Source organism: Pseudophryne corroboree, chromosome 4 (assembly GCF_028390025.1).
Source record: "Pseudophryne corroboree isolate aPseCor3 chromosome 4, aPseCor3.hap2, whole genome shotgun sequence".
Lineage (NCBI taxonomy): Eukaryota > Metazoa > Chordata > Amphibia > Anura > Myobatrachidae > Pseudophryne > Pseudophryne corroboree.
The window spans coordinates 142,619,100-142,638,201 of record NC_086447.1 but is presented as its reverse complement, the minus strand read 5'-3'; the positions used below and the strand labels follow the sequence as shown (position 1 = coordinate 142,638,201).

The 19,102-nt window shown below is 46.1% G+C and overlaps 1 protein-coding gene across 1 annotated transcript in view; it reads left to right on the top strand.

The window, feature by feature from the left end:
* Positions 1-9,305: 9,305 nt before the first annotated feature.
* LOC134910858 (uncharacterized) overlaps positions 9,306-19,102 on the top strand; it is a 49,116-nt gene continuing 39,319 nt past the window's right edge. The window contains exon 1 of the mRNA XM_063919242.1: positions 9,306-9,492. Within this exon, the coding sequence (XP_063775312.1) occupies positions 9,306-9,492 (187 nt within the window). The remainder of the gene's footprint in view (positions 9,493-19,102) is intronic.

The window sequence follows — 19,102 nt, the reverse complement described above, 5'->3', positions numbered from 1 at the left end:
GTTGTGTGGAAGAAGGGATAGTAGGAGTGACAGTTCCTGGAAGAATGTTCAGGGTGTGGGGGTCATGGTGCCTGGAAAGGACAGGATGTAGGAGTGAGGGTGCCTGGAAGTAGTGACAGGGTGTAGAGGTGAGGATGTCTGGAAGAAGTTACAGGAGTAGGAGTTGGGGTGCCTGGATAAAGGGACGGGATAGGAGTGAGGGTGCCTGAGAGAAGGGACAGGTGTAGGGGTGAGGGTGCCTGGAAGAAGGGTCAGGAGTAGGGGTGAGGGTACCTGGAAGAAGGGACAGGAGTAGGGGTGAAGGTGCATGGAAGAATGGAAAGGAGTAGGAGTGAGGGTGCCTGGAAGAAGGGACAGATGTAGGAGTGAGGTGAGTGAGCTAGGCTGTGGGTGGTGACAGAAAAAACTTCCTGTCAACACTGATTCCACTGCAGGGGATCCTGTGGACTCAGGGTGTTGCAGTAAGGGTGCCTCTAAAGGTCCATACACATGGAGCAATATAGCTGAGCAATTTTGACTATATAGTCAAAATCGCTCATAATGTTTGTGCATATCGCTCTGTGTGTACACAGCCAGTGATAGCGATGCGCGTCCCCGCCAGGTCGCTATCGCTGCTAAAAATAGACTGTGCAGGCAAGTCAATTTTGGCTAAGTCGCTGAAAAAGAAAAAGCATCCCCTGGCTTAAATGAGTTAGCTAAAATCACCATAGCCAAAATCGATTGCACACTTAGTCAAAATCGCTGGAAAAGTTAATCAAAATCTCCTACTGCCAGTTCAAGGGAAAACGCTCAGTCAAAAGCTCTCATAGTTAAAATCTCTCCGTGTGTATGCACTTTAAGGGACAGGGTGTAGGAGTGAGGGTGCCTAGAAAGGGGTGTAGTAGGGTATGCCGGCGTCTGGGCTCCCGGCGACCAGCATACCGGTGCCGGAAGCCAGACCACCGGCATACCGACAACGTGGCGAGCGCAGTTGAGCACCTTGTGGGCTCGCTACGCTGCGGGCACGGTGGCGTGCTACGCGCGCCACGCTATCTATTCTCCCTCCAGGGGGGTCGTGGACCCCCAAGAGGGAGAAAAAGTGTGGGTATGCCGGGGCCGGTATACTGTGCGCCGGGATCCCGACAGCCGGCAACCTGAAGACATGGAGTGAGTGTGCCTGGAAGAAGGATCAGCGTGTAGGGGTGAGGGTGCCTGGAAGAAGGGTCAGAGTGTAGGAGTGACGGTGCCTGGAAGAAGGGTCAAAGTGTAGGAGTGACGGTGCCTGGAAGAAGGGACAGGGTGGGGGGGGGGGGTGGCTGGAAAAAGGGACAGGGTGTAGGGGTGAGGATGTCTGGAAGAAGGAACAGGACTAGTTGGTGTTAGGGTGCCTGGATAAAGGGATAGGGTATAGGAGTGAGTGTGCCTGGAAAAAGGGACAGGTGTAGGGGTGAGGGTACCTGGAAGAAGGGACAGGAGTAGGAGTAAGGGTGCATGGAAGAATGGAAAGGAGTAGGAGTGAGGGTGCCTGGAAGAAGGGACAGATGTAGGAGTGAGGTGAGTGAGCTAGGCTGTGGGTGGTGACAGGAAAAACTTCCTGTCAACACTGATTCTACTGCAGGGGATCCTGTGGACTCAGGGTGTAGGAGTAAGGATGCCTCTAAGGGACAGGGTGTAGGAATGAGGGTGCCTAGAAGGGGCAGGATGTAGGAGTGAGTGTGCCTGGAAGAAGGGTCAGAGTGTAGGAGTGACGGTGCCTGGAAGTGACAGGATGTAGGAGTGAGGGTGCCTGGTTGAAGGGACAGGATGTAGGAGTGAGGATGCCTGGAAGAAGGGACAGGAGTAGGAGTTAAGGTCCCTGAATAAAGGGATAGGGTATAGGAGTGAGGGTGCCTGGAAGAAGGGACAGGTGTAGGTGTGAGGGTACCTGGAAGAAGGGACAGGAGTAGGAGTGAGGGTGCGTGGAAGAATGGAAAGGAGTAGGAGTGATGGTGCCTGGAAGAAGGGACAGGAGTAGGAGTTAAGGTCCCTGGATAAAGGGATAGGGTATAGGAGTGAGGGTGCCTGGAAGAAGGGACAGGTGTAGGTGTGAGGGTACCTGGAAGAAGGGACAGGAGTAGGAGTGAGGGTGCGTGGAAGAATGGAAAGGAGTAGGAGTGAGGGTGCCTGGAAGAAGGGACAGATGTAGGAGTGAGGTGAGTGAGCTAGGCTGAGGGTGGTGACAGGAAAAACTTCCTGTCAACACTGACTCAACTGCAGGGGATCCTGTGGACTCAGGGTGTAGGAGTAAGGGTGCCTCTAAGTGACAGAGTGTAGGAGTGAGGGTGCCTAGAAGGGAGAGGATGTAGGAGTGAGTGTACCTGGAATAAGGGTGAGGGTGCCTGGAAGAAGGGTCAGAGTGTAGGAGTGACGGTGCCTGGAAGTGACAGGATGTAGGAGTGAGGGTGCCTGGTAGAAGAGACAGGGTGGGGGTGCCTGGAAGAAGGGACAGGAGTAGGAGTGAGGTTGCCTGAAAGGGAAAGGAGTAGGAGTGAGGGTGCCTGGAAGAAGGGACAGGGTGAAGATGTGGGTGCCTGGAAGAAGGGACAGGAGTAGGAGTGAGGTTGCCTGAAAGGGAAAGGAGTAGGAGTGAGGGTGCCTGGAAGAAGGGACAGGGTGTAGGGTGAGGATGCCTGGAAGAAGGGACAGGTGTAGGAGTGAGGGTGCCTGAATGAAGGGACAGGGTGTAGAGATGAGGGTGCCTGGATGAAGGGATAGGAGTAGGAGTGAGGGTGCCTGGAAGAAGGGACAGGGTGGAGGGGTGAGGGATCCTGGAAGATGGGACAGGAGTAGGAGTTAAGGTCCCTGGATAAAGGGACAGGAGTAGAGGTGAGATTTCTTGGTAGAAGGGAAAGGAGTAGGAGTGAGGGTGCCTGGAAGAAGGGACAGGGTGTAGGTGTGAGGGTACCTGGAAGAAGGGACATGAGTAGGAGTGAGGTTGCGTTTAAGAAGGGAAAGGAGTAGGAGTGAGGGTGCATGGAAGAAGGGACAGGGTGTAGAGGTGAGGGTGCCTGGAAGAAGGGAGAGGTGTAGGGGTGAGGGTGCCTGGATGAAAAGACAGGTGTAGGGGTGAGGGTGCCTGGAAGAAGGGACAGTAGTAGGAGTGAGGTGAGTCAGGAGACATGAACAACTTCCTGTCAACACTGACTCCACTGCAGGGGATCCTGTGGGCCTATTTTCAGTGGAGAGCTGCAGCTCCATCTGCTCCATTGTTCATCCAGCCCTGGATGGAGGTAGTAGTAGTAGTAGTAGTAGTAGTAGAAAAGACACAGATGATTGATGGGGGTTAGTATTAGTAATAGGCACACAGATAACGCTGGAAGTAGTATCAGGGACACAAAGGACAGTTGGGGTGGTGGACGTAGTAGACGTGGAATAGACTGATTGGGAACAGGGATACTGACACATGACAAGTCGGGGTAGTGGAAGTAGTAGGCACACAGGTGACAGCTTAATAAATGTAGTGGTGACACACAGAGTATAACTGGGGGCAGTTATGTGGTAGCAGCTGGAGTGGATGAGCCAGCTCCTCACTCAGCTTTCCAGGATTAGTTGTGTGTTTTGTCCAGTTTATATTCTGGGGCAAATTCAATCAACCATTCATTTATCATGAGGTAAAAAGGTGCCTTAACTGCAGTTTTTGTCTTTTTGGGCTTTCTAATTAGAGTCAAGTTTTACTGCGCGAAAAAAATACCCGATTTTGGGCGAAAACACATAGGATCCAGTTCCCGGGCCTTTGTTTTAATGATGGCAGCCTCAAAAACAGGTCACTTATCAGGGATTTTTTTACAGGACCTCAGCGGGTTCCACCCCCAATCCCCCCCCCCCCAAGAGCCAACGACGGGACTAATTACCGCATAAGCAGCAGTATGCCACTTCCACCCACATCTGAATCAGGCCCTTTATCTCCTGGCTAACCCTCTCCTTGCCAGCAGGGCAGAACTCCATGTGCTCAGTGCAGCTGCTGCTTTTTGGACAGCAAGGGATTAAGGCCCTGATTCAGCATGAGTTGTAGTTGTGCAGCTATTCGCACAACTATAACTCATTACACTAACATGCGGGGGGCCGCCCAGCACAGGGCATGCCAGTTTGTGCATGCACCCACCGGCGTACGCGCATTTGCTGAAATCCATTCGTAGCGATTTCAGCACAATAGCAAACCATGCTGAATCGGTCCCTAAGGCTTGATGTATCTGCAAGGCTGAGATATGATGGGACAGAATTAACAGAATCCATTGGGGAAAGCAGTGGAAGCTACGAGCAGACTCTCACTGCACATGTCAAGGACAGACATCATACAGGATTATATAAAATATAGGTACATTTACAGGAGAAGAAATAAACTAAATGACAGCTCTTCAGAACCTGGGACTGTCTCCAGAATTTACTGACAGTTGTCAACTTTACAATATGCCCAGTCCCAAATCTCAGTCTTTTGTTCAATCATTTCTCTTCTACTCTTCCTAGATTTTTTTCTCCTGTTCCTTTGGTGCCTGATTCTCCATAGTGTGAATGACATTCTATGCTAATGAAAGACAAATTCAAAGGGCAATCTAGTAGCTTAAAAAGAAAATTTCTTCCTTTTACAACAGTTCTGGGAAACGACATTTAATTACAATTTGATTTTTTATTTTAACACTCAAAAAATCTTTATTTGATGTTTTAAATGGGTGAATCTTATCTTATGTGGGGGATACAAATTTTGTTAAACATAAACAAGAAATAAACTGATATAACAGTGACATAAATATCCCTTCAATTTATAATGTAATAGTAGAGAATTAAAGTTTCCATTTGCTGTACAAAATATGCAGTTGCTTCGCAATTTATATTGTAGTACATTTTCATTTGCTGTTTAGCCACAGGGAGCCTTGACTTTATCATTTGCTATGAATGTTCAATACAGCCCAACTTAGACTGCCATGAAGCGTATTTATTATAGACTCTGTCCTATGCAATTTATTAAAAATTGAATCTTAAGTCTAAATTCTGTTTTTCATTCTTACAACCATTTTCCAAGATTAAGGATGTATTTAATGTTAGATTTGCATCTGCTGTTTGAGTCATTTTAAATGAGAAAACATAATAATAATTCCTGATAGAATAACTCTTTCATTGCTGTTGTCCAGTGAGTGGGTTTATCCTCTTTCATCAGTACTCACAATTTAAGGGTCCCATATTGTACTTTGAGTAGGATTGGTTTAGCTAGATTTTCTTATTAGAGAAAACATTTATTTACTGAACAGGTATCGATTTGATCTGGACAGTTTTATCCGTGAGATGTTCTTAAATAATTAAGCAATATTTTTATTCACTGACCACTAAACGTATAGTCACAGTGCTTCAAGAGTTTACCCTAAAGGACTTTTCAGATAAAGTTGTGATCATTTGAGGAGATATTTTGCTATACATAGAAGATTTCCTGTTAGTAATCCCATTCATGGAACCAGTCATGGAAGAGTTTGCCAAGGGACATACTGTACCATTGATAGAACCAGCCACGAAGGAATCTGTCAAAGGACATCCCATTGAGGGAACCAGCCATGGAGGAGCCTGCTAAAGGTCACCCTATTGATGGAACTAGCCACGAAGGAGCCTGTCATGAGACATCTCATTTAAGGAACCAGCCATGGAGGAGCCCACCAAAGGACATTGCATTAATGGAAACAACCAAGGTGGAGCCTGTCAAAGGAGACCCTAGTGATGGAATCAGCCATGGAGGATCCTGTTAAAGGATAATCTGGGCATGTGGTCTATGAAGTCTACAAAGGACTCTAAGCATGCAACCCTTTTGCTTCATGGTGCAAATATGTTGATGAATTATAGAGTGTTACATATTTTCACCGCTCTATATTCCTAATGCCGGTAGAAAATCCTGAAGTAACATGATATAATACACAGCCTCATCCTGTGATTATTGAGCCATTGTATTGCCACATGTAAAAAACTAATTTCAGTCTCACAACTGTGTTGAACTTGTCTTGAAATTGTTATCTGACAAAGATGCTGTCATTCTCTCCCTTCCTCTCTCTCTCTCTCTCTATATTATATATATATATATATATATATATATATATATATATATATATACACACACACAGTATATATAGCCTTTGTTCAATTTATACAAGCAAGTCCTCATTCACTCATCCTTTTTGCACCATATGGTGTGAGACGCTCTACCTCAGGTAGAAATATTAGTGTCTATGGGGGTCATTCCGACCCGATCGTAGCTGTGCTAAATTTAGCACAGCTACAGTCACTTACACTGACATGTGGGGGTATGCCCAGCACAGGGCTAGTCCACCCCGCATGTCAGTGCCGCCCCCCCCCCCCCCCAGCACAAGTACACAAGCATCGCACAGCGGCGATGCTTGTGTACTTGTAGAGTAACTCCCGGCCAGCACAGCTCCTGCGGCTGGCCGGGAGTTACTCGTCGCTGCCCTGGGTTGCAGCGGCTGCGTGTAACATCATGCAGCTGCTGTGGCCCGCCCCGTGAACAACTGCAGCGTGCAATCGGGTCGGAATGACACCCTATGTACAGCTATGTCCATATACATCTTTGCGGCAGTCATGCCAAACAGACCCTCTCAGCACTCCAGGTCCCGTGAGACTTTGCTAGCGTTGGCCATCTTTTTTGCAGCTTTTTTGTCGACAATGCGTTGAAAATGCGTATATGAAGTATATGAAGTGTATATGAAGTGCTACAATGTAGCAGTTGCAGCTTTTTTCCAATACAAGTTCTGTTGTCCTCCATATACAGATTCAGTCACACACAATATGTGCGACTAAGACACATTTTCAGCAAAAAAAGACACCTGACGCTAGCAGAGTTGAATGGGGCCTGGTGGCTTACTCCCGCCAGACATCTCACACTGCTAGGCGTATTGAGGCTAGATATATGAGGTCACATCTGTAGCATCGTAGCTGAGTACAAAGTCACTTATTGTGTAATGGGTGTTTAGGATCAGCATTTTTGTTGCAATCGAGTTGGTATAAGCCGCAGATTTAGCACAATGCTGGGCACAGCTCACTTGTGTCCAGGTTACTTGTGTCTTGTACTTTTGTTGCATTATTGATGCACATTCATTACAAGCAAGCCGAGTTTTGCTTTTAATGTCTTTACCGTTTTGCATTTCAAGTGCAAATGGTTTAGTAAATTAACCAAGTATGAGTGAGTATGCTGGGGTGGCTGCATTAATGAAAGGCAAGTGAAAGTAGTGTGTCAGTTCTCATGTCAAGTAAATTACTAAGGTAACCACATGGAAAATGCTGGAGTGTGACGTTAGATGTATTGTATATAAAGTTCTACTGCATGTATGTTCTATGGGTAACTGCAACTGAGCACTACACTCTGCACTACATGTTATTGTTGCTATTAAACCTGCATGTGCAGCCCCACAGAGGGGATGCGGTCAATTTACCTACAATCAAAATCTCGATGGTCACATTACCGACAACCATTGACCGACTATCAAAATACAGACAAGGACAAAATACCGACATTTAAAATGTCGACAGGTCAAAACGTCGACAAAAGTTTTTCATTGAAACCGACTTGTTCATACTTTACCATCCCAATGGACCTGGAGGGGGAATATAGTAGTGTGCCGAGCGCAGTGAGGCACCATGCTTGAAGCATGGTGAGTGCAGCGAGAGAAGCAAGGGGACGTGGTACACTTATATGGTGTCCATGTCGACCTATGTCAACATACACAACAACAAAAATGAAAAACTGGTGTTGACTTTTTGACCTGTCGACATTTTAAATGTTGATATTTTGACTATGTCGGGATTTTGACCGTCTGGATTTTGATTGTAGGGGTTTCATACTAAACCCCCACAGAGGGCTGAGGAGAAGCAGAGACTGAGACAGAACTTGGGTGACATCCATCGGTGTTCTAGAGGTAGGTGTCATTGGGACAATACACCTGCAGCAAGTCAGGATCCACAAAGGATTGTGACACAACAGCGCAATTTTTAAATAGAAAACTAGGATTCAGTTATGGCATAAACATCTCTCAGTTCCTCCTTACGGGCCCGATTCTGGGTCGCAGACAATGCAGCAAAGAGCATAACTCCTTGCAGGGGTCGCTACCTCTGCCACACCACTGTATCTCCATAATGGGTTGCGCCAAACCAGTCTGACTCCTTTGCAGACACACACACACACATATATATGGTTTGAGTGGTACAACTGACCATATTGAGTACTAGTAATCTTCTAGATTTGATATATGCCATTTCTTGGTCCTCTATAAATTGAAATATATTCTGCAAGCTCCCCTTGAGGACACCAATATGCTAAGTTTTTAGACACCTTTTTAACCCCTGAAGTCGTCCGTCAGGACGAAACGCGTAGGGTTCATCGATTGTTGTACACTGTCCTCTTGCTTCGAGTGTCCTCCTTTGAGCTCACACCGTTAGGTGAGAAGGTCACCTTGCTATACCATCTAAGCCAGGCATGTCCAAACTGCGGCCCTCCAGCTGTTGTGAAACTACATATCCCAGCATGCCCTGACACAGTTTTGCTGTCAGAGAATGCTAAAGCTGTATCGGGGCATGCTGGGATGTGTAGTTTCTCAACAGCTGGAGGGCCGCAGTTTGGACATGCCTGATCTAAGCAATTTGATGTGTGTCCAATTGATTTTATACATAACCTTGTAATAAAGACCTTTTTAATTAAAATTCCAGTATTAATCTATTGTATTTTTTGTCGGGTGATTATCTCTTTCTGGTGAGTGGGTTTCTCTGTAGGCCCCAATTGTGAAGGCAATAGGTGGAACAGAATTCAAGAGAACCTGCGATCACGTTTTGTGAATTGAATATTATTCGATCATTGTTTATGCTATAGCACACTCTGTTTTGGTTGTTATATATATATATATATATATATATATATATATATATATATATATATACATACATACATACATACACACACACACACACACACACACACACTGTATCCTGAGACATTTATCTGACTCCTGAGACATTTACAGGACAGATAACACAACTCAATGTCTAACTAAAATTCATTTGCTTTGGTATGATTCCTTATTCACATACGGGGATGAGTAAACATAGAATTTGGGAATGTTTATATGTGTGATATTTGTGCACCCCGGGGCAGAGGCAGAATGGAGTGTGTACCCATTTGCCGAGTTTATCTTGGGTGTTTCCACCCTGCATATGCTCAGAAATCACTAGCATGGGAAATGCAGAGTCACAGACATACATTAATTTGTTATATGGAGATTTGAGCAGAATCTGGTGCACATGTTGGGATGATGCAGATTAACAGAGATTATTCTACTCAAAGCAAATGTCATTTTGCTGATCCAGTCGGAGAGCAAAATATATTATTATTCTCACTCATTTGTAAGGCAGCAGTTAACAATCTAGCAGGGCTTGATGGCTATGGGAATGCCAGTGAGGAAGATGTTGCAGTTGCGGAGTGTGAGGAGAGAATGGGTGAGAGATTTCGAGTTATATGTACTATTAAGAGATAAAGGTGGCCTGCTAGCAATATTATGATATCAGCGCTGCACCTGGGTCACTACCACTGCCATAGGAACCTATGGTAGCGCTAAGTGCCCCAGTTGTTAGTTACTAAGAGGAGAGGGAACCATCAGGTGTCTTCTCCAACACTGAAATCGCCTCCTATAGCTGTCAGTATCTGCTTCTTCTCGTTGGAGGGGCTGGAAGTGAGCTCTGTCACTTGGCCAGTTGCCAATAAAGTTTTTACAAAAAGTCTCACTGCTGTGGCTCTACGGGAGATGGAGACAGGTGAGTCACAGTCACCCCACAATCGCTCCTCTGCCGTCTGACACTGCTCAGGGGGTGACTTAGCGCTCACTCTCCTCGTCAGGTCTATAATTAGTAATACCTGCGGTAGCAGGCTCCTGCTTTGCTGTGGCAGCAGGAAAAAGCATCAGTAGGGTTTTCCCCACGTTAAGTGGAGTTTTAGTACAAGTACCTGATGGTTGCCTCTCGTGGGTGAGATGTATCTAATTAATTTTACGGTAAAACCTCAGAAAACTGCAGTTTTTGGAGGTTTAACTGCAACACGTTAGGACCCCTATATGCATAATTAGCGTCTGCAGCATGTATTGGAGATATGTACTGCAGTCCCATGGCACAGCAGTAGAGATGGGTAGCTCACTATTGAGCTGGCTCTGCTAAATGAGCCGAGTGAGCCGTTTAAAGTGAGCGGCGGTTCTTCCTGCTAGTTCTTCACTGACAGACTGTGATGAAGAACTGACTCACTCCAGGAACAAAGCCGGCGCTAGTGGTGTACTGTATATTACAGCCAGCAGCAGTGTGTGCTAGAGATGAGCGGGTTCGGTTCCTCGGAATCCGAACCCGCCCGAACTTCAGCTTTTTTTACACGGATCCGAGCGACTCGGATCTTCCCGCCTTGCTCGGTTAACCCGAGCGCACCCGAACGTCATCATGACGCTGTCGGATTCTCGCGAGGCTCGGATTCTATCGCGAGACTCGGATTCTATATAAGGAGCCGCGCGTTGCCGCCATTTTCACACGTGCATTGAGATTGATAGGGAGAGGACGTGGCTGGCGTCCTCTCCATTTAGATTAGAAGAGAGAGAGTGAGATTGAGACAGAGACACTTGATTTACTGGAGCTTAGGAGTACTAGAGAGTGCAGAGTTTACTAGTGACTGACCACTGACCAGTGACCACCAGTGCAGTTTTATTTAATATAATCCGTTCTCTGCCTGAAAAAAACGATACACAGTGACTCAGTCACATACCATATCTGTGCTCAGCCCAGTGTGCTGCATCATCTATGTATAATATCTGACTGTGCTCACACAGCTTAATTGTGGGGGAGACTGGGGAGCAGTTATAGGTTATAGCAGGAGCCAGGAGTACATACATATTATTAAAATTAAACAGTGCACACTTTTGCTGCAGGAGTGCCACTGCCAGTGTGACTGACCAGTGACCTGACCACACTGACCACCAGTATAGTATACTATATTGTGATTGCCTGAAAAAGTTAAACACTCGTCGTGTGACTTGTGTGGTGTTTTTTTATTCTATAAAAAAACTCATTCTGCTGACAGACAGTGTCCAGCAGGTCCGTCATTATATAATATATACCTGTCCGGCTGCAGTAGTGATATATATATATTTTTTATATCATTATTTATCATCCAGTCGCAGCAGACACAGTACGGTAGTTCACGGCTGTAGCTACCTCTGTGTCGGCACTCGGCAGTCCATCCATAATTGTATACCACCTACCCGTGGTTTTTTTTTTCTTTCTTCTTTATACATACTACATCTCATTATCATCCAGTCTATATTAGCAGCAGACACAGTACAGTACGGTAGTCCACGGCTGTAGCTACCTCTGTGTCGGCACTCGGCAGTCCATCCATAATTGTATACTAGTATCCATCCATCTCCATTGTTTACCTGAGGTGCCTTTTAGGGTCGCTTATCTTACTCACACAGCTACCTCATTGCGCCTCTTTTTTTCTTTGCGTCATGTGCTGTTTGGGGAGGGTTTTTTGGAAGGGACATCCTGCGTGACACTGCAGTGACACTCCTAGATGGGCCCGGTGTTTGTGTCGGCCACTAGGGTCGCTTATCTTACTCACACAGCTACCTCATTGCGCCTCTTTTTCTTTGCGTCATGTGCTGTTTGGGGAGGGTTTTTTGGAAGGGACATCCTGCGTGACACTGCAGTGCCACTCCTAGATGGGCCGGTGTTTGTGTCGGCCACTAGGGTCGCTTATCTTACTCACACAGCGACCTCGGTGCAAATTTTAGGACTAAAAATAATATTGTGAGGTGTGAGGTATTCAGAATAGACTGAAAATGAGTGGAAATTATGGTTTTTGAGGTTAATAATACTTTGGGATCAAAATGACCCCCAAATTCTATGATTTAAGCTGTTTTTTAGGGTTTTTTGAAAAAAACACCCGAATCCAAAAACACACCCGAATCCGACAAAAAAAATTCGGTGAGGTTTTGCCAAAACGCGGTCGAACCCAAAACACGGCCGCGGAACCGAACCCAAAACCAAAACACAAAACCCGAAAAATTTCCGGCGCTCATCTCTAGTGTGTGCCCGATGCCTGCCCCGTTCTCTCTCTGCATGGTTGCCGTTCCCTCCCCCAGGATCAGCCACCAATGTAATGCTTTCTTAACATCCATTCTCCCATCCCTCCTGAGGCCCCGCCTCTCCTCTAAGGCCAAACTCCATTTTATTCTTTGCACGTGACTGCTATGCTGTGTATATCGCTCTGGTGTCACTTGGACGGGCTGCAGTTCCTTGCACCGACCCCTCCCCCACCCCCTCCAACGCTACCCCACCCACATCGCATCCAGACCCCATCCACTACCCCCAGTCCCCTGCTCCTCCCCAACCCACACCACCTCCCGCCCCCCTCTCCTATCCGCACACACTCCCGGCATCCTCCCCTCCCCCACCCACAGACACCCTCCCCCATACGCGGTCACCCCTGCACCCGCTACATTCTGTACATCATGCCCTGCAGCCACTGTTTACACCCACTAAAGGGCCTACGCCCCCTTCACCATCAAACGCACTTTCGTCGTGCACTATTTACCCACTCACACAACTACGTGCAGGGGTTACGGGGGCTTAGCCCCTTCCGACGGTGTGAAGAGCGCCCGTAGGGCGCGATGAATCACCTAGTAATATATATATATATATATATATATATATATATATATATATATATATATATATATATATATATATATATATATAACCTACATCATACCATGATCAAGAATCTTCTTTAATCGAACAGGCTGATGTAACACCCATAACTAACCACCAACTAAAACATTAAACCCAGCACTGCCAACTAGTCCAGGATAATTAATGCATAAAAACTACAGTGTTGAATTTCCAATTGCGCCTATGGGGGGATATTCATTCACAGTTGGATCCTCTCCACCAGAGAGGATCCGACACATAATTATTCAATAGCGGGCCGTTTCCGCCCGTTTCCCCTCCCATTCTGCTCATCCATGTATTTTTCGACTTGTCGGAATTTCCAACATGGGCCTACTGTGTGTAAAAGTAGTTCCAGCCCAGTCTGGACAAAGCCTTTGTAGACATACACACATTTCTATAAACAAAGGCAACTAGTTATGTATTCCCTTCATAAGACATTGGGGGTAATTCAGACCTGATTGCTAGGCTGCGTTTTCTCACAGCCTGCGATCAAGTCCAAACTGCGCTTGCGTATGCACCGCAATGCGCAGGCACGACGGACCACAGCAACGGGGATCGAAAAAAGCGATCGCACGGGCGATTACAAGGTGACTGACAGGAAGAGGGCGTTTGTGGGTGGCAACTGACCGTTTTCAGGGAGTGTCTGGAAAAACACAGGCGTGTCAAAGCGTTGGAAGGGAGGGTGTGTGACGTCAATTCCGGTCCTGGACAGGCTGAAGTGATCGCAGCAGCTAAGTAAGTACTGGGCTGCGCAGAGACTGCACAAAATCAGTTTGTGCAGCTCTGCTACACATGCGTTCGCACACTTGCACCGCTAAAACACACTCCCCCAGTGGGCGGCGACTATCTGATCGCAGGGCTGCAAAAATCGCTGCCCAGCGATCAGGTCTGAATTTGGTCCCTTGTCCCTTAATACAAAAATGCTTATTATGAAAAATCTAGCCAATGTTGACTATCATTAAACTTTTATCCTTGTGAAAGGGGACAGTAAAGTGATCTACTCAGTGTAAGAGATTAAATCATAGCTACATTTAAATAACCATTATTATAAATCAGGGTTAAAGATAAAAAATATAACTGAATTCTCTGATCGCTTCATAAAAAGGAATAAGCTGCAATTTTATTTCCCAGTAATATTCAATTAGCGAATCAGCCAGTTCTGCTAGATAGAGATGGTAGATATCCTGGCATCTATTACACAGATGCGTTGGCTCCTAGTTCAACTATAAATCAAACTCCATTTGGCGCTTTCCTTTGTAGCTGTAACAAAACATATAGAATTGCTCCTTTAGATGAAACTTTAAAATATGTATATAATAAAATGAAACAAGGTATGGCAAATCATAGCCTGGCTGAAGTGGAGAAATAATTCAGAATTAAACTTTAATAAAAGGATTGTTTGATGTCTCATATGAAGAGATATAAGATATGTACTACTGTATAATCAAGCTAAATGTAAATAATTAAATTGAATTAAACCTTACGCCGGAGAAGAGGAATTTCACGCATTCCAATAGTGTGATATAATGAATGGGGTTCTGTTGCATTACATATATCTTTTATCCACACGTTTCCCCATAGAGTATTTCTTTCTGGCTCATGTAATACAGTAAAATCCTATTAAACACTGTGGGAGAAGAAAGTAAAGGTCACTTTTCACGTCACAATTTAGGCATGCTCTGCTAGAGGCAGACAGGTCTGTTGTATTTAGGGGGATATTTATCTAAGCTTGGAGAGAGATAAAGTGCCAACCAATCAGATCCTAACTGTCAAACAGAGCCTATATAATGACAGAAGCTGATTGGTTGGTACTTAATCTCTCTCCACTTTATCTCTCACCAAGCTTTCATAAATATCTTACAAAAAATGTCAGGTATCTGAAAAATTAGAATTTTGTGCTACTACTGCACAGAATTTATACCAATCTTAGGCCCAGATTTATCAAGCCTTGGAGAGTGATACATTGCACAGTGATAAAGTATCAATCAACCAGCTCCTAACTGCCATGTTATAGGCTATGTTTAAAAGATGACAGCTAGGAGCTGATTGGCTGGTAGTTTATCACCGTGCAAGTTATCACTCTCCAAGGCTTGATAAATCTGGGCTTTAGAGCTGGGATTAGGCATGAGTTGCAGTAGCACTTTAACAACTGCAAAGTCTCATGTGCAGCATCCCCCAGCCCTCATCCTAGCGGCCCCATCTTTCTTGTGATATTCCAATAGATGGGGCATAGGGGGTCATTCTGACCCGTTCGCACGCTGGTTTTTATCGCAGCCGAGCGAACGGGTACCCCACTGCGCATGCGCCGGCACCATAGTGCGCCGGCGCAGGCCAGACGGCCGAAGGCCGTAGCTGGGCTGCGATCGCCCCTGCCTGATTGACAGGCAGAGGCGGTCGCTAGGTGGGAGGTGGCGGAACGGCGGCGTTTGGCTGCCGTTTCGTGGGTGCGGTCCGGCCAACGCAGGCGTGGCCGGACGTGCGGGGAGTGGCCCGCAGCGGCTGCGTGACGTCATACGCAGCCGCAGCGGGCCGGGGAGCGACGAGTAGCTCCTGGCCAGCATGCTAAAGCTCCTCTTAAAGTGCAGGGGGATGGGGGGGGGGCGGCACTGACATGTGGGGCGGACTAGCCCTGTGCTGGGCGTCCCCCCGCATGTCAGTGTGAATGATCGTCTCGGAATGAGGGCCATAGACAGAAGAGAGCAATGACTCTTTGTGCATACACACACACACACACACACACACACACACACACACACACCTACACACTGGTTTTGCCTTGTAAATGATTGCCGTTTTAGAAAGATGGGTGTTCTTGACTGAAGTCCCGCACCTCTGGCAACTCAGATCCTATTACATTTGTCCCCAGGTATAACAATTCTTTCTACACATCAGAGTGCTGGTGATTTGTATCTGCCCATTGGTTATTTTTTTATTGTGGAATTATGGTACATGATTAAATAATATTGAGAGTAAGTCTGCACTTTGGGCCTGATTCAGGTCCGATATTCGGTACTTTGTGCATGCGCTGGACTTGTACTGCGCATGTGCACTATGGGTCTGTGACATTGGTCGCACTACAGCTGCAAACTGTCAGTGATTGAGAATCTGCTGCTATATGGCGGTGGGGAGGGGGCAGCAACGGTGGATGTTTTGGGGGAGTGCTGAGGCCAGGATTTCTGGCATCTTTATTGGATCCGCGGTGGCCAGCTTGCATGACCTCCATGTAAGCAGCGATAGCACCTCCAACCACATCTGAATCAGGCCCCCACTGTACTGTGTTAAAGGATTGAGTGGCTCATTCTACAACTCTGCTAGACTCGGGCCCAGGGCCGGACTGGCCATCAGGATCTTCTGGCATATGCCAGAAGGGCCGATGGGCTGGTGGGCTGGTCAGGTCCCACCAGCCCTCTGGTTTAGCCACCCCCACTAGTCTCCATGGAAATGAGGGCGTGCTGATCCAAATCAAAAATGGGGGCGTGCCATGAGTCTGACTTGTGGCACGCCCCCATGCATCGTGTCCGCTCTCCGCCCTGTAAAGTGCGTGCGCTTTCACAAATGCCCAGGATGATTCTGAGCCCCAGTCCATCCCCAGCCGAGCCTCATCATTTCCAGAAAACACAGCGACATGGCCCCGTTATCGGGAATGCTGGCCAACTCCAAAATCGCTTTTCCTTATATCCATGGATGAGGATAATACACGGGATTTAGACATGTTAATGCTTTATGCAATTATGTGCAATTCATCAATTAATGGGACTAGCTAATGTTTGAAGGAATTACTCTGTAAATCAGAAATTTTTGAATTGTAGGATAAATAAATTCCCCCAAATTTTGAGGATTATTCATGTCCATAAAATGTTCACTAATGCTTAACTGAATATTACTTTATTCTGCATATTAATTTCTGAAAAATATTATCTCCCTTCTACAGCCAGTAATGCCATTACATTGCAATTTTTCTCCAGTGCTCAAGGCAAATGTGTCGCTGTAATATGATTGGTTGGTAGCCGAATGAGTAGCCTTAGTAATTGTTAATGCACAAAAAATAAATCTTGAATTCTGTAAGGCCTATAACAAGGGAATGTCAACTTGTTATGAAACTCCCTGTAGGGATATCACTGATCAAAATGCAAATGTTCAAAATCAATAAGACTGAAGAAGAAAGCCAGAAATCTGACAACTACTAGCCGTAACATTATGCTGAAACTTTTTAATAATATAAATATTGAAGACACATTGGACCACCTAGTCTGCCCTTTTCACTCACCAATGGTTAATTGTCACTATAGGCCTGTATCTATATCAGCCAGGCCCACATTCCTTACATTTCCAACATTTGCTTGTTTTTATAGTTCAGACAGTTTGAAGTTCGTTCCAAGCATTTATAACACTTTTAGTAAAACAATGATTTCAAACATTTTTTTCCATTGAATTTGAGACATTAAGGGCTATTTTAAAAAAGTACACAAATATTATCCCACTTACAAGTGCCATTTTGTGAAGCCGCCCACCTATTTTTGCAGAAATACAAAAATGTGTTACTGATGTCTTCTGCTATTTCATCTTGGATGTTGTGTCCCCACCTTGAGCTCACTCTTTCAAAAACAGAGCTAATAATATTCACAACGGTCAACAGACAATACAACAATTAACCCTACCCATCAAGCCTAGTGGTTCCCAAACTTTTTTGAGTTACGGCACCCTAGAGTATCAGAATTTTTGTCACGGCACCCCTAGGCCAAAAGTTTCTTATTAAGGAACTCAGAAAAAAATATTAAATTAAGTAAATTGCTTTCATATGTCAACCTTAGGTTCAGTTATGTGGTGAGGGACAGGATTCACTTCTGTTTGTCCACATATTTTATGATTGGAAGAATTTGCTTGTTACATTGACCATAAATAATTTTAGACCACCAACCCAGGTCGCCCCTGCAAGTGCCCCGATGGACCCCAAGGTCCCTAGGGAGTAGCTTGAGAACCGCTGGCCAAGGGACGATCAATTACTTTCAATACATCATTTCTAATTTTTTGGGCATATTATCTAGCACTTTGTGTTACAGTAAATTTCAACTAATCCATCATGGTTCCCTTTTATATGCAAAACCCCCAATAGGAGTGTATACCTTTTATATCCCCCATACGTACAGTATGTCAACATGATAGGCCCTCTTTAAACAGGTGGTTTTATTGGGGATGCGGTCATGTGACCCATGCACGGGATCCCGCTGTCACCATGCCGACACTGGGATCCCGAATGATCACAATGCTGGCAGACAAAATGCAGACCACCAGGGTCTAGTCTCACGACACCCATAGAGCGGGAATAGAACCTGTTGCGAGCGCAGTGAGCCCGCAAGGGCCTTTGCCGCGCTCCCCCCTTCCCCGCCGGCATTCTACTGCCGGATCCTGGGGTCGGTGTGCTGATAGCCGGTCTCCCAGCCCCAACCCGTTTTATTGTAATAGTAACCAGGCGCTTGAAGGGACATTTTTACTTCTCCAAGCATGCTCCTTATCATCTACTGCTGCAACCCCACAAATGGTAATTTTGCTTGGGGGCACTATTCAAACCAATAAGTGAGCTGTTAATAAGTACATTAGGCAGTGCACCAAACCCAAACCTGTTTCTGTGACATAACGCTAACACTGTACACCTCTACAAGTTAACAATGAATTTCAGCTGCTGATGTGCCCTTTAGACAATCTGATCACACTATGCACCTCAATGTTTGACCATGTTTCTGCTAGCCCCGTCAACTTACAGCTGATGTTGGGACAGTATGACTGATATGAGGCACAGTCTAATGGCCGTGAGGGAAAGCAGTGATCTATCCAGTGGCATAGCTATAGAGGGTGCAGGGGATGCAGCTGCTATGGGGCCTGGCCACATGGGGGTCCGTTGGCCCAGCAAGCAATCCCAATGCACCAAACTCAATCCCCCCCCATTCAAGGCACCCCATCCCCCTGCCTACCCCATGCTTGTTCCCCTTTCTGGCTCTCTTTGAACTCCTACTGATATTCTGATCTCAACCATCAGTTGGGGACAGGCGGAGCCTCCTGGACCTTGGTAGGTGCAGCAGATGCCATTACCTGCAGACCTCAGCCCACTCCTAACCACTAGCTGGGGACTGGATGGAGCCTCCTGGACACCGCACAGTATAGTGGACGCCGCAGAGAGTAAACCCGTTCCCCATTATATCTATGTCAACAGGAGCAGCTGACAGTGTATAACTGCTTGGTGCACTCGGCTTTTACTGGGACAGGCACCTGCCACCATCAGTAAGCACTGTCTTCTGTACCTATAAGCAGCACTCGGATGGCTGAATATACTATATTATTGCCATCT